This window comes from Erinaceus europaeus, chromosome 3 (assembly GCF_950295315.1).
Source record: "Erinaceus europaeus chromosome 3, mEriEur2.1, whole genome shotgun sequence".
Classification (NCBI taxonomy): Eukaryota; Metazoa; Chordata; class Mammalia; order Eulipotyphla; family Erinaceidae; genus Erinaceus; species Erinaceus europaeus.
Genome location: NC_080164.1, coordinates 18,816,897 through 18,831,155, shown reverse-complemented (window position 1 = coordinate 18,831,155; position 14,259 = coordinate 18,816,897). Strand labels below are relative to the sequence as shown.

The 14,259-nt window shown below is 45.6% G+C and overlaps 1 protein-coding gene across 3 annotated transcripts in view; it reads right to left on the bottom strand.

The window, feature by feature from the left end:
• The window catches only part of LOC132537449 (phospholipase B1, membrane-associated-like), a 46,753-nt gene that overhangs the window by 19,009 nt on the left and 13,485 nt on the right, over nt 1–14,259 (bottom strand). For all 3 annotated transcript variants that reach the window (XM_060186791.1, XM_060186792.1, XM_060186793.1), the window contains 7 exons: nt 13,677–13,728; nt 12,953–13,033; nt 8,237–8,302; nt 7,806–7,906; nt 5,606–5,687; nt 634–735; nt 132–227 (listed from right to left, as the gene is read on the bottom strand). In XM_060186791.1, coding sequence (XP_060042774.1) covers nt 132–227; nt 634–735; nt 5,606–5,687; nt 7,806–7,906; nt 8,237–8,302; nt 12,953–13,033; nt 13,677–13,728 — 580 coding nt within the window. The remainder of the gene's footprint in view (nt 1–131; nt 228–633; nt 736–5,605; nt 5,688–7,805; nt 7,907–8,236; nt 8,303–12,952; nt 13,034–13,676; nt 13,729–14,259) is intronic.

The window sequence follows — 14,259 nt, the reverse complement described above, 5'->3', positions numbered from 1 at the left end:
TTAAGGAGACAGGGACTGGCATTCGTGTTCCTGCTGGCTGGGTGAGTACCACTCAGTAAGAGCAAGGGGTCTAAGCTTTTATTTTATTTTACTTCAGCAGGAGAATATATTTTCCATCCTGGGCATCTTACCAACATGTTCCACGTGCCAGTGGCTAAGCAGACGTGAGCCATTCTACTGAAGTGGAAACAGTTAGGGGCAAAGTACTTGACATCAGGCAACCCCTCCTGGTTCCAGGGGAGAAAAGGACTGAGTTAGAGAGACAGTAGATGATGAAGATGTTTCAAGACAGCTGAAAGAGGAAGTTTACTGCACCTTGAGTTACTAAAAAGACAATAAAAAGGGAAAGGGGTTGAGAACTTAGCAGTTAGATCACATGCCTTCACCATGTGTGAGGCCCTAGATTTGAGCCCTGGCACCATGTGGGAGGGTCACAGGTAACACTGGGGAAGCTCCACAGATGGTGGAGCAATGCTATGGTATCTCTCCTCTCTTTCCTTTTAAATAAAACAAGAACAATAAATAAAAATGTTCATTCCCCCCCAAAAAAAAGTTCATTCCCAGTATTGCATTAAGAAATCACTGGGGACCCTCTTTGCAATTGCATTCAGTAGTAAGACTTGAGTTCTTTACCTTGGTCCTTGGCAAAGAAAAACTTTCAAGGAAGGGGTCCAAGGCCACAGTGAAGTCAGTACTCTCGTACTGTCCACTTGCCATCAGTTCACGAATGCGCTTCTGTGGAAGGAAAAGATGCGAGGAGCCTGCTTCCTCTCGGTGCCAACTCTCTTTCTCCTCCTTGTAGCACTGGGGCCTCACTCATGTGGGGTTCTACAGCTCCCAGACTGACTTTTGTCTTTTTATTTCAGATAGTTGGAGAAAGGGAGGAACAGAGGTAGGGAGTGGCCCCACAGTTCCACTCCATTGAGCTTCCCACAGTGACCTGGTGCATCTAAGCAGTGCTGGGGCTAGAGCCCACTCAGGATCCCCTGAAAGGTGAACACTGGGAGCCCCAATGGAATCTCTTCCTCCCTCACAGAGTTCACAATAGTTTGACCTTGGAAAGAAAGCCATCTGCAATCAAAGTCAGTGGGTCAGGACTTTCTAGTTCTGTTTATCTAAACCACACCCCTCCCCCAGCCCCAGCCCCAGCCCCAGCCCCAGCCCCAGCCCCAGCCCCAGTGCCAACTCACCACCGATCTAGGAGTGGCAAGGAAATACTGAAATCTGTTTGATTTGATAGCTACCATGGGAGAGGGGAGCAGGAGATGGCTTGGTGAGTAGAGGGCATACCCTGTAGTAATTTGAGCCCCAGCATCACAAGGGAGCACCACAGAAAAACACTAAAGGAAATCCATGGATGGTGGAACAGTGCTTTGGTGTCTCTCCTTTCTCTGTGTGTGTGTGTGTGTGTGTTTTCTGCCTCTCATCTTCTAAGCATATAGAACAAGTAAGTTGGACAGGGAAGTTACTCGCTAATCTTGTTTAAGATCAAAGTCCTGCAGTTCATCCACTGGCATGTAAAAAATAATAAGGCAGGGAGTTGAGCGGTGGCGCAGCGGGTTAAGTGCAGGTGGCGCAAAGTGCAAGGACCGGCCTAAGGATCCCGGTTCGTGCCCCCGGCTCCCCACCTGCAGGGGAGTCGCTTCACAGGCGGTGAAGCAGGTCTGCAGGTGTCTGTCTTTCTCTCCCCCTCTGTCTTCCCCTCCTCTCTCCATTTCTCTCTGTCCAATCTAACAACGACGACATCAATAACAACAATAGCTACAACAACAATAAAAAACATGGGCAGCAAAAAGGGAAAATAAATAAATATTAAAAAGTTTAAAAAAATAAAGCTATTCTGATTAGACATAGGGTGAGGGCGGCAACTTTGATTAAGTGACTCTGTGTTGATAGTTATTGTTTTACATATGTCTCATCTCATTTTAATGAAAAACACAAGAGAAAGAGAAAGGGAAAGAGAAAGATACCAGAGCACTGCTCAGCTCTGGCATATGGTAGTGCTAGGGACTGGACCCAGACCCTCAGAGTCTCAGGCATAAAGGTCTTTTGCACAGTTTATAATTTCTTTAGTTTATTTGAAAGGAAAGGAGAGTGAGCAGACCCCTATTTCATCATCTATAAATACTTAGCAAGGCAGGGACCATCTTCTAATGCCTTCTCCCTTTTAATGTGGCCCCAGGGAAATAATCCAGTGCCTCACACATGTACTATACCACTGAGAAGCCTCTCAAAGCCTAATTTTTTCATTTTATATTTGGAGACACAAAAAATAAAGATAATATAGCTCCATCCCACCAACCATGAAGGTCCCCTGGTGCCACCCATGATCCTATGTGGTCCTAGGCTTCCAAATCATGGCCTCACACACAGTAAGGCACATGCATAACTAGGTAAACTATCTCCCGATGCCCTCTGCTTCCAGTGCTGCTGCTTACTCCAGGGACAAGCCGTAACAGCTCAAAGAGGAAACAAGACCTTCCCCCACTGGTTTTTTTTTTTCCCCTCTAGGGTCATCACTGGGGTTTGGTGCCAGCACAACAAATCCACCGCTCCTGGTGGCCATTTTTACTTTTTTTTTTAACAGGACAGAGAGAAATTTAGACAGATAGGGAGAAAAAAGACACCTGCAGACCTGCTTCACCATTCAGGAAGTATCCCTGTGTCCTTGCACGGGTCCTTGCATGGTACTATGAGCCCTTAACTAAGTGTGCCACCACCCAGCACCCCCTCCCCTCTTTAATGAAAGCAATGCCAGGTTGGGTGATCGGCCCACAGTGGTTCTGCGTGGTGGTGAGCCTCTTCAGAGAAAGGATGGGCACCACAGCAGCTGCAGGAGGTGCAGAGAAAGTATGTTCAACAAGATATATCCAGATGTATTTTTAAATATCTATATAAGTCAGTGAGGGTAGTTTTGGTTATTAGTTCCCCTTTATGGCTGTCCTTTGTCAAAACTCACTTCTGGTTTGAAATATTCCAATGTAAAGTAAAATTTCCTATGCACTGAAGAGGGTGAGAGCTAAGTACTTCTGGTTTTCCCAGAAGCCCTCAAAGTCAGGGCCTGCTCTCCCCAAAAAAGATGATACAAACTTTAGGTTGATACAAAGACAGAGGGATAAAACAGAAACCACTCTGCTCAAGGTGGCCCCTGAGCCTTACCTACCTGTCACACTGACAATGGGCTCCATATTGCCACTGGGTTACCTCTTGGGTCTGATTTTGATGTTTATAACTTGACCCTTATGTCATGATTTCTGAGGCCTGGGTCTCTAACCCAGCTCTCTGGGACTTCCAGATACTGCACTTAAAGAATGAATCGAGGGTGCTAACTATGAATGGGTGTGGGCCCAAGGTCAGATCGATGGGGTTTACAGTTAATGATATTTATATACTTTCCCCATATTTGGGAGCTACTCTCTGCCCTGATCCAGCTTTCTAGTCCTATTCCCAACCCTGACACCATCTCGCCAGACAATACTCCTAGCCTACCTGCATGTTAGCTGTCGGACTCAGGAAAAAATTACCGAAGTCATGGGCCCCTTGGAATATACCCAAAATAGACTTCCTAGCTTTTTCTAAAGTGGAGACCCCAAATCTCATTTGGTATATTCTTACCTTTAGGTTCCTGATTATGAAACAATTTGTTCTGCTTTATATATTAATACTTTCAGCCACCAAATTGCAGATGCTACCATGATGCTAACCTGCCTTTCCTGGCAGATGACCTCACCAATGTGTCCTGGAGCCCCACCTCCCCAGAGCCCTGCCCCTCTACGGAAGGACAAAGACAGGTTGGAGGTATGGATTGACCTGTCAACGCCCATGTCCAGCAGAGAAGCAATTACAGAAGTGTTGTTAAAATTTGTCGGCTCCAGCTGGCCGGGCTTGCTTCACGGGCGGGTAACAGAGACGACCAGAGACATACGACTGGGCAGGGAAGCTGTATTTCTTTATTCAGGGACAACGATTCATAAACTAAACCAAACTAATCACCAAACAGAACTCTGCTGCCTCTTTCCCACGGCGCCAAGCAGTCTCTCTCTGCAACTCTCCGACCCTCTCCGGGGTTCCTAGGGGCGGGGCCAAGCGGCCCGCGAAACTAGCAGGACTGATCCAATCCTCTTGGTGGGGGAGAGCTAGAACAACCCAATGTAAAGCATACAACACAGAAGCCAAACCTCTTACCTTCTGCACCCTATAAAGATCTTTGGCCAATACTCCCAGAGGAATAAAGAATAGGAAAGCTTCCGATGGATGAGAGGGGATATGGAACTCTAGTGGTGGGAATTGTATGGAATTGTACCTCTCTTATCCCACAATTTTGTCAATCATTATTAAATCACTAATAAAAATTAATCAAAACAGAATTAATCTAGGGTTTAGGCAGTGGCACACCTGGTTAAGCACCTGGTTATTACCAAGCACAAGGACCCAGGTCGGATCCCTTGATCCCACCCACAGGGGGGAAGCTTCACAAGTGGTGAAGCAGGTTTGCAGTTTCCTGTTTTCCTCTCCTTGTCTCTATCTCCTTCTCCTCTCTCAATTTCTCTTTGTCCTATCTAATAATTTCTTAATTTTTTAAATTATCTTTGTGTATTGAATATACAGAGCCAGAAATCAAGAAGGAAGGGGGTGATAGAGAGGAAGAGAGACAGGGAGACACCTGCAGCACTGCTTCACCACTCACAAAGCTTTCTTCCTGTAGGTGGGGACAATGGGCTTGAACTCAAGTCTTTGCACATTATAACATGTGTGCTCAGCCAGGTGCACCACCACCCAGCCCCTCTAATAATTTTTTTTAAAAGAATGAGTCTAGTAAATCAAACCAGAACGGCATAAACTTTCTGTGTTTTGCACCCAAGAAGCCCTTCAGGAGCAGGTTGGTATGCCAGGGCTCTCCCTTCCCAGTATCCTTCTGGGAGGTAAAGGCACCTGCTTCTAGAGGAAGACACCATAGCTGGGAAGTTCCCGGATGCCTGGGCAATGACAGCAGAGGGTGCAGATTATGCATGTCCAGGATGATGCTCTGTGAGCCCCAGTACCCTGGATTGGTATGAGGGACCCACCAAGGGTTTGCATAGAATGAGTTCTACTCTAGGGGCCTATGAACTTGAAGAATGGATAAACTCTAACAACGGGCCAAGCAAGGAGCCTGACAGGTAGAGGCGCAAGACTCGCCAGGCTGAGGTTCCCGGTTTGACCCCGTAGCACAGGTTCAGAAGCAGTGCTTTGGTGCTTCCCTCTCCCTCCCCAGCCCACGAGAATAAATAAAATTCTTAATTATCTTTATTTATTGGATAGAGACTGTGAGAAATCAAGAGGGAAGGGGGGATAGAGAGGAAGAGAGACAGAGAGACACCTGCAGCCCTGCATCACCACTCGTGAAACTTTTCCCCTACAGGTGGAGACCGGGAACTCGAACCTGGGTCCTTGCTCATTTTAACATGTGCGCTCAACCAGGTGAGCCACCACCCGGCCCCTGATTTGGAGTCTATTTTATAAAGGCTGGAAGGCTGTACGTCCTCTCACATGACCGGGTAAACCCTGGGTGGGGGTGGGTGCGTGGGGGAGGGATATGAGGGGCTATGTGGGCTTCTCCACTTACCTGATAATTCACAGTTGCCTCCGTGATGGAGGCAAGTTCTTGAGAACCAGCAGCAGCACTGTGGAGACAGGGACACACTTGCCTGCAGAGCAAAGCAAACAGATGTTCCTCACTACCAGTCACTGACTGTCTAAGCCGTGCAGGGAGAGAGGCTGGGAATGCAGAACATGGTTAACTAGGAGGAATCAATTCAGGTGACGAGAGCCTGGCTGGCTCCTCTATTGACAGTGCCACACACAGATGAAGGAATTTCCCAGAGCTGCCTCTTCTCTGAAAATAGCAACTTCTAACCTCTGCAGAAGGGACTTTCATAGAGTTGAGTTACCTGAGGGCTACAGCACAGAGAAGGGAGACTGATTCTATTTTTTTTTTTTAGGAGAACTTAAAAAGTTTGTTTTTACTAGATATACAAGATTATAAAGTCATAATGGCATAGTGCCACAGTCATTTCTAAAGTTTCAGGGGCATCTATTTTAAATCAAAACAATTAAGACAGCCAGTCTTTCTATTGCACAGACTGAATACTAACTTTGTGGGCATTCACCCGCCTCGCCTGCTCTGATATTCTAGTAGCTGTGTCATCATAACCTTCACCTTTTACTTTTCAAAAAAAATTTTTTTTTTATTTTCTGCTACCAGAGTTATCTAGGACTGGGTGCCTACACAGCAAGTCAATCCTCCAATCCCAGCTGCCATTTTTTACAGTTTTTTCCTTTCTTTTTATTTGATAGGACAGAGAGAAATTGAGAGAGGCAAGGGAGATAGAGAGGGAAAGAGAGAGAGGCCTGCTTTACCACTTGTGGAACTTCGCCCTACAGATGGGGATCAGGGGTTTGAATCCAGGCTCTTGCACATGGTACCGTGTGCATTCAACCAGGTGCACCACTATCCAGCCCCATGGCCACCATCTTTTAGTTAGAAAATTGTAGCAGAGTTCAGTACCTTCTCAGGGTCTCATGGAAGCTAAATGTGGGAGTCAGGAATTGAATTCCAGTCGATACTGTCTGAACTTGAGCTCTTAGCTCCCAGCTGAATTGCTTCTGTTCAGGCTGCACTGTGGCCTGGCTGGTCAGCCTGTAATATCTGGGCTCATGGTCTGAGAAGTTTGGTGCTTGGAGTGGGGATTCATCTGTTACATGTAGGAGAAGATTATCAGAGCTTGAAAGAATCCCTCTCTGTTGTATGAAAGACGGTTTTGGGTGGTGATTGGCACCTGGCAGGTGGTACTAAACGTGATAAAAAACTATTATTATCTTTTGTGTTCTCTTTTTACCCCACCCCTTGAAGAAAGCCCCCAAGCTAGAAGGCTAGAGAGGCAGAGAGTACAGAACATTGGTGCAGAGGTGGGACAAAGTGGGCCTGAATCTGTAACCTGACTCAGATCCAGAAATGGGCCTCACACATGGTCTTTTCTGAACCTTTAGCTTTAATTATCTGAAATTCCTTTGGTCATCAGTAGCAAGAGACTTTTGGAGTAGAATGTTCTGGGTATGAAGGACTGAATGCTCTGATTCTACCAACCTCTGTGCGGCCTCATAAGCAGAGTAAGGAGAGGTCCCAGGGATGAGTCCAACACTGAGAATAGCACTTCATCAGGATGTGGCGTTTGTGCACCTCTCTGCCACCCCACCCCAGGTGGGGAGAAATATCTTGGTTTGACCCAGCAGGCTAGAGGTGGAGAAGGCCTCGAGTGGCCGAGCCAGAGCTCTCTGTCCTCTAAGACCCTCTGAGTCTGACTGGACTGTGCTCTCTCCTGGCAAGTGATGACGGCAGCACAGCTGTGAATATCACACTTAGGGAAGCCACACCTAACACAAGTTCCTCCTCTGCCCTGGAGCTGGGTGACAAGCAGGGGAGGGTAGAGCTCCAGGCACACTTCAAAGTGGGCCATGGTGGTGTCCTGGTGGGCAAAGACTGGCACACCATTCCTCAGGCTTTTCTCCTTTCTCACCAGAGGTCTGGAAAGGGCCTGAGACGCCATGACAAGAGGAACACAGTTGGGTTGCAAACACATTTGCCAAGGACAGCAGAGTCTCTGTGGGGCTCCCACACTCCACAGACCCTGCCCCTCCTTTAGGCCTTGTCAGGTCAGACAGTGGTGAAGTCTCCGAAGGCCTTAGACTCTGGACACAAGTCAGAGTCACTATCCCCTCAAGCTTTCATGGCCCTTTCAGGAAAGGAGCAGAAGTGTCCATCTTACCTGAGAGCATCATCTTGGCAGGTGAGGTTTGGATTACTGAACATCTCCTTCAAAGGGACAATGTCTATGGGGGAGACCAGGTTCACTAACACCCGAGGAACCTGGGCAAAGATACGCTCCATCATCAAGAAGCTCAAGGCTGGTCAGCTCCAATCTCTCATTTGGGTCTGGGGCCAGTCCCTCTGGCTGGCTGTCAGGTTTCTGGCCTCTCACTGGGCCCAAGCCACTGTCCTTATCCTTTTCAGCCCCCTTCCCACAATTCTCCATCCACACACGTGTCTAGGCTTCCAGAACCTTGACTGGCAGCCTGGTTAGTGATGGTCTCCAGGTGAAGGGAACCTGCCAGGGAAATCCTAGCAGGAAGCCAGAAATGCCTCAGAGCTTGTCCTGAGGCCCCAAAAGGAATGTGGTGAGTGACATGGTCTCCCTACCTTCTCTTTCAAGAGGTCCAGAGTAGCTTTAATGTTGTTGAGAAAGTTCTCAGGGCTATAGAGTTGCTGCAGGAAGAAAAAAATATCTTGACATTATTAGTCAGCCAATCTCTACAGACCAGGTATTTTCCACTCTTTGGACCTCTTCTTCCCACATTGCAGCTACAGTAGGTGACACTGAAATACATGCTTGCCTTAGGGACCCAGGCCAGTGACCTGTAATGGCCATGCCCTCAGAGAAAAAGCTTATGTTCTACATGGAGCTGTGGGAAGACTCGGCACCTCACCCCATGTCCACCAGATAAAAGGTCTCGGCTAAGGCACGTGATATCCATGGGTCTCTCTCAAATGAGGCATGGGAGCAAACCTCTAGGATGTCGTGAAGTTTGAACATTATCCAATCATATGATCTCCTCTGCTTAGAGTTCATGTACCTGGGGACTCTCTCCCCAACCAGACCACTCAAGTGAATAAGCAGAGGGGGAGAGATGCCTTTGAGAGGTGCATCACCAAGTGTGAGCACACTTTCAATTCTGGCTACTGACGGTACCAGGCATCTGAGCTGGTGGCTCTTGCATGTAAGTCCTATGCGCTAATGCTGAGTTGTCTTCTCAGCCCCATAATCAAGTTTAATGGCAGCTTCTTTTATTTTAACTTTTTTTTAGTATTTATTTATACCCTTTTGTTGGCCTTGTTGTTTTATTGTTGTAGTTATTATTGTTGTCGTCGTTGTTGGATAGGACAGAGAGAAATAGAGAGAGATGGGGAAGACAGAGAGGGGGAGATAAAGATAGACACCTGCAGACCTGCTTCACCTCTTGTGAAGTGACTCCCCTGCAGGTGGGGAGCCGAGGGCTCGAACCGGGATCCTTACGCTGGTCCTTGCACTTTGAGCCACCTGCGCTTAACCCATTGTGCTACTGTCCAACTCCCTAATGGCAGTTTCTACTGATCTCCATGCTTGGGCTTTGAAACATCTCTAAACATCTCTTTTTTTTCTTTTTTTTTTTAATTACTTATTTTATTTTTTAACATTTTTTTCCTTTACTGGGGGATTAATGTTTTATAGTCACCAGTAAATATAACAGTTTGTAATGCATAACGTTTCTCAGTTTTCCACATAACAATACAACCCCCACTAGGGCCTCTGTCATCCTTTTCTAGGATCTGTACTCCCCACCCACCCCAGTAAGAATCTCTTTCTTTAATGCACTGATGGGGGATGAAATGGTGACCTCTTTGGATCAATTCTATATACTCACAGAAATAGACAAGGGGACACAGAGAAAAAGGCAGGGGGCAAATATCAGAGCACCACTCTTCCGTCCATATTGCCACCCATGGTGTCCTGTGAGATGCCAAGGCTGTGAGGCCAGGGCCTCAGGCATGGTAAGCACTCATTCTGCCCACTGAGATACCTACTGGTCCTATCATGGAATTCATCCTCTAAAATCTAATCAAGACCCCAATATTACCAACACTGTGGATTTCAGAGACCTATGGTCTCACCTCCCCTCCTCCCCTTCCCACTCACCCCAAGGCCTTGCTGTGGGTTCCTCACATCACATTTGAAAACCCTAGGTGCTGGCAGTGACTGTAATGCCAGAGAAGCTGGCTGTGACGTCTAGGATGAAGCCACTGAGGAGCAGACATAGAGAACTACTCTCTTCTAACAGAACGAACATTACAATGACAAAGCACAACACATTTCATCAGAAAGTGACCAGATTCCTGATGAGATAACAGTCACTGTCTGAAGGTGCATGTAGCCAGTGGAGAGGAGGAGGTGAGGAGGGAAAGATGATCAAGCTAAGGTGCAGCATCACATGACTGCCAGGACCATACCGGCAACCACATTAAGCCTCAGTTTGGGAACAATAAAGACCGCAAACACTTGAGTGACCCGAGGAGCACCCAGGTGAAATCAAGTGCTAAATTGTGTGCCCTGTGGCAGTAAGGAAAATCAACTAAACTTTAAGGTTTATGAGCCATAAAGACTTGTATTGGATACAGTCGACTAGCCCTCAGGATAAAGCCTACCCGGTGAAGACAACCATGCCAGGAAAGTGACTCGGACCTTCACAGCAGAGTCAGAGTGGGAAGGAAAAACCTGGACATGAAGGAAAACAGGTTGCAACTCTCCTCCTGGATTCAAGCTCTGTTAAAGGGACACCAGATGCCATACCAGCGCCTCAGTTCTTCTAAAGCATCCCTCTCCCTAGCAACTCATATACAAAATAGGAGCCCAGCACTATTACCACAGCACTACATGTCAGTCAGCAACAGAAACCGAACAGATGAGTAAAGAGGGGAAAATGACTGCTGCAACCAATGAACCCCCTGTACAAAGCCATAAAGATTCAGACTCACTGGAGATAATAGAAAGCATGGAAACAGAGCTACAGGACACTCTGAATACATTCCAAGCTCAAGTGGTAAGCCTAGCAACTAGACACAACCATGCAAAAGAGAAAATAATGGGGATATAAAACACAATAACTACTCTTTAACCTCAAAGTATATGGAGGAAAAAACAGGCTTAGGAAAAATGATGCAACTCTATGAAATGAAAGATTCCATTTAAAAAGACAAGCATTGAAGTTACTAGATGCACAAAGGGGGGACAGAACAAAACAAAACATGGGCTGGTTTTGGTGTGTGGACTCTGGGGTGGGGTGGGGGCTTTTGGGTTCTGCTTTATGATGGTGGAGGAGGATCTAGGCTGGGGGTGGGAGTGTTTTGCAGAAAATCAGAAATTTTACACATGTACCAACAACTGTATTTACTGTAAGCCATTAACTCCCTCCAATAAAAATATTTTTAAAAAGAAAAAAAAAGAATACTCCGTAAAAAGAAAAAGACTCCTTCCAGAGTTTTGCTAACTTGCCTTCACCCCTTACAGAATAATTTGAAACTTTCTCTTTGATTGTATTTCTTGGGGAGTTTAAAAATTAAAAAATAAATAAACTCTTAAGTATAGTATGTTACACACAACACACAATAGGCACAAAACAAAATAAAGGGCAGAGACACATAGAAAGTGACATAAACATTATGTAATACAATCCACACTAATCTAGAAGCATATTAGAGAGCAAACAAACAAACAAAAGAAAACAAGGCAGACAATGTCAGTGAATAAGGTACATGTATCAGTAATCACCCTAATTGTGAGTGATCTCAATTCACCAGTCAAGACGCAAAGTAACTGGATGGATGAAATGAAAACAGGTGTCACTGATGCTATGTCTACAAGAAACTCACATTCAAAACAAGGAGACTCACTCAGAGTGAAAGGAAGGAACAAGGTGTTCCAAGCCAATGACTCAGAAAGAAGGGCAGGACTACTATTATCAGATCAGATAAATCTGATTTTTGGACAAAAGAAAAATAAAAAGGAAGAAGCTACAATATGTAGGGATCGATTCAACAAGAAGTCACAGCTACCATCAGTATATATGTACCAATATGGGGGTATCCAAGTATACCAAACAAGTTCTAACTAGCCCCAAGGGACACATGGGCAGCAACATGGTAATAGCACGAGATCTCAATCCACTATGACAATAGACAGATTATTGCGACAAACAGAGTAAACAAGGAAATGGTGAACTTAAATGAAGGTGTAGAAGAAATTGATTTTACCAGCATATGCAGAATGTTCCATCCTCAAAGAAATAAATACACATTCTTCTCAAGTGCATGTGGAACATTTTTTGTGACTAATTATATGTTGGAGCAAAAAGACAACCCCAATAAATATGAATACTGAAATTATAAAAAGCATCTTCCCAGACCGTAACTATCATTGCAATGAGGCTACAAATCAACAGACAAAATGAAAAAAATAAATAACTCAAAAATATAGAGAACACAGATTTAGGGAAACACACACACAAATCCAGGAATTCAGAGACGACTGCATTAAAGAACTACGAAGCATAAAAAGGAGCCCCAGTAGCGGGGTCGGTTAGTGCATGAAGAGAACTTCAGACAGCATTTGCTGAAAAGTCAGAAACCATGAAGGAACAGCTCCAAACAATTACAAGGACTAGAAGGACAGCTTAAAAAGATCTCAGACTCGGTTTAACAGGCATGAAGAGCAGACTAAATCATTTTAGGAGAGACTGCCAACTCTACAAGATACAGTCGTGGGCTGGGAGGTGGTGCAGTGGACTCTCAAGCATGAGGTCCTAAATTTGATCATTGACATCATATGTACCAGAGTGATGTCTGGTTCATGTTCTCTCTCCTTCTCTCTCTATCTCTCCCCCATGCCCCTCTCGTTAATAAATAAATAAAATATACTTTTAAAAAGAAGAAGATACAGTCAACACAACTAGCAAATTCTAAGAATCTGGAAAGGAAAAGTTTAGAAAAATTGATGCAACCCTCAGTGAAACTGAAGATTCCATTAGAAAAATGAATATAAGAATTATAGGCGTACCTGAAGAAAAAGTGCCTTGTAATAACCCTAAAAGATAGATCTGATCACTGGACTGTTATCCTAGCTTGAGAATAATATGATCTGGCTTCCTGCTCAGTCCTGCCCATTAAATTTATAATGAACACACTCTGGCTTCAGAATTAATCCCAGGGTAGATCCAAACTAGACATCCAGCACACAAATTTCCCTGAGACTGTTCTGCCCAGCAACAAGCTAGGTGGAGATTCTCCTCTCTGGGGGCAGCTTGAGTCAAGAGTCTGAAGACCTACCGTGTCTTCACAGAAATGACAGAGGTCATTGCTTCCAATGAATAAGGTTAGTAATTTCCAATCTTGTTCAAAATTTATGGTCTGAAAGGAATAAGAAACAAACAAGTAAATGCCTCACCCTAGAGTCAAGGAAAAAATAAAATTTTTGAACATTAGCATGAATGTGTCCTCAAAAGGCAGATGATGCAAGTAAGAATCTTTTCTGTTCTTGGGTTTGGGGGTCTGCAGGTCATACGTTACATGTAGTCGTAACCTAAAAACGCTGAATCATTTGCTTTATGAAAGATTTTGTTTAGTCGTCACCAGGGCTTTTTCAAATAGAAGAAAAAAGGGGGGGGGGAAGATACCACACAGCACCAAAGCTTTCACCTGTGTCATGGAGGTCAAGCACAAACCTAGGCACTTAATCACTTTTGAGAGAGGGGAGGAGAAACACACACACACACACACACACACAGAGAGAGAGAGAGAGAGAGAGGACAATACTCTGGCATGTACAGTATCAGGCACTGAAACCAGGATCTCATTCATGCAAGTCCTGCACTCCACCCAGTGAGGCATCTCTCTACCACCTTCCAATTCTATCTAGAAGGTGAACTCTCTGGATTCCCCTGTGGCCTTGTCCTCCACAGTCCCCACACTCCCCTCGCCTTGTCTCCAGAGGATTTTCCTGTCTACGTTCTACCTTACCTTGAGAGGTCTAAGGCAGTTCTCCCAAACTCACCGGGTCACTTTGCATCATTCGGATCAGTTCCTTAGCTTGGTTTGTCATATCCCTGCAGGGATACACAGAATAAATCACATCAAGAGCAGGTATTGTGAAAACAGCAGGGGAGGGAGTGACTGGTGAAATGCAAGAGCCAAGAAGGGTCCTGGGGGGCAGGGAGGAGGGGCCTCCTGTAGGGAAGTGGGACTGAAAGTCCTGCCTCTGGCACTGAGCTCCTTCCCCTTCAGATTCCCCTGGTGAGGGAGGGAGAAGTCAACTGCATACTTCAGGAAGGAAAGAACAACCCATATAGGAGGGGGTGACTGTCAGTGGAGTTATTTGCTGACTGGTTTGAATACATAATTTCTAATGAAAGCAACTGAAGCACTGAACCATCATCCATGGAGTTCCAGCAGTTGTGTCCTGTCTTGTTTGTTGGGGGTGGGGGGAGGTCTTTGGTGCTATCATGTGGTACTGGGAATCAAACTCAGAGCCTCATGTATGCAAGGTCGTGCTCTACCACTGAGTCACCTCCGCCACGGCCACTTCTCTTCCAAGTAAGACGCATGTAGGGCAAACACATGGTAGTGTGGGAGTGTTT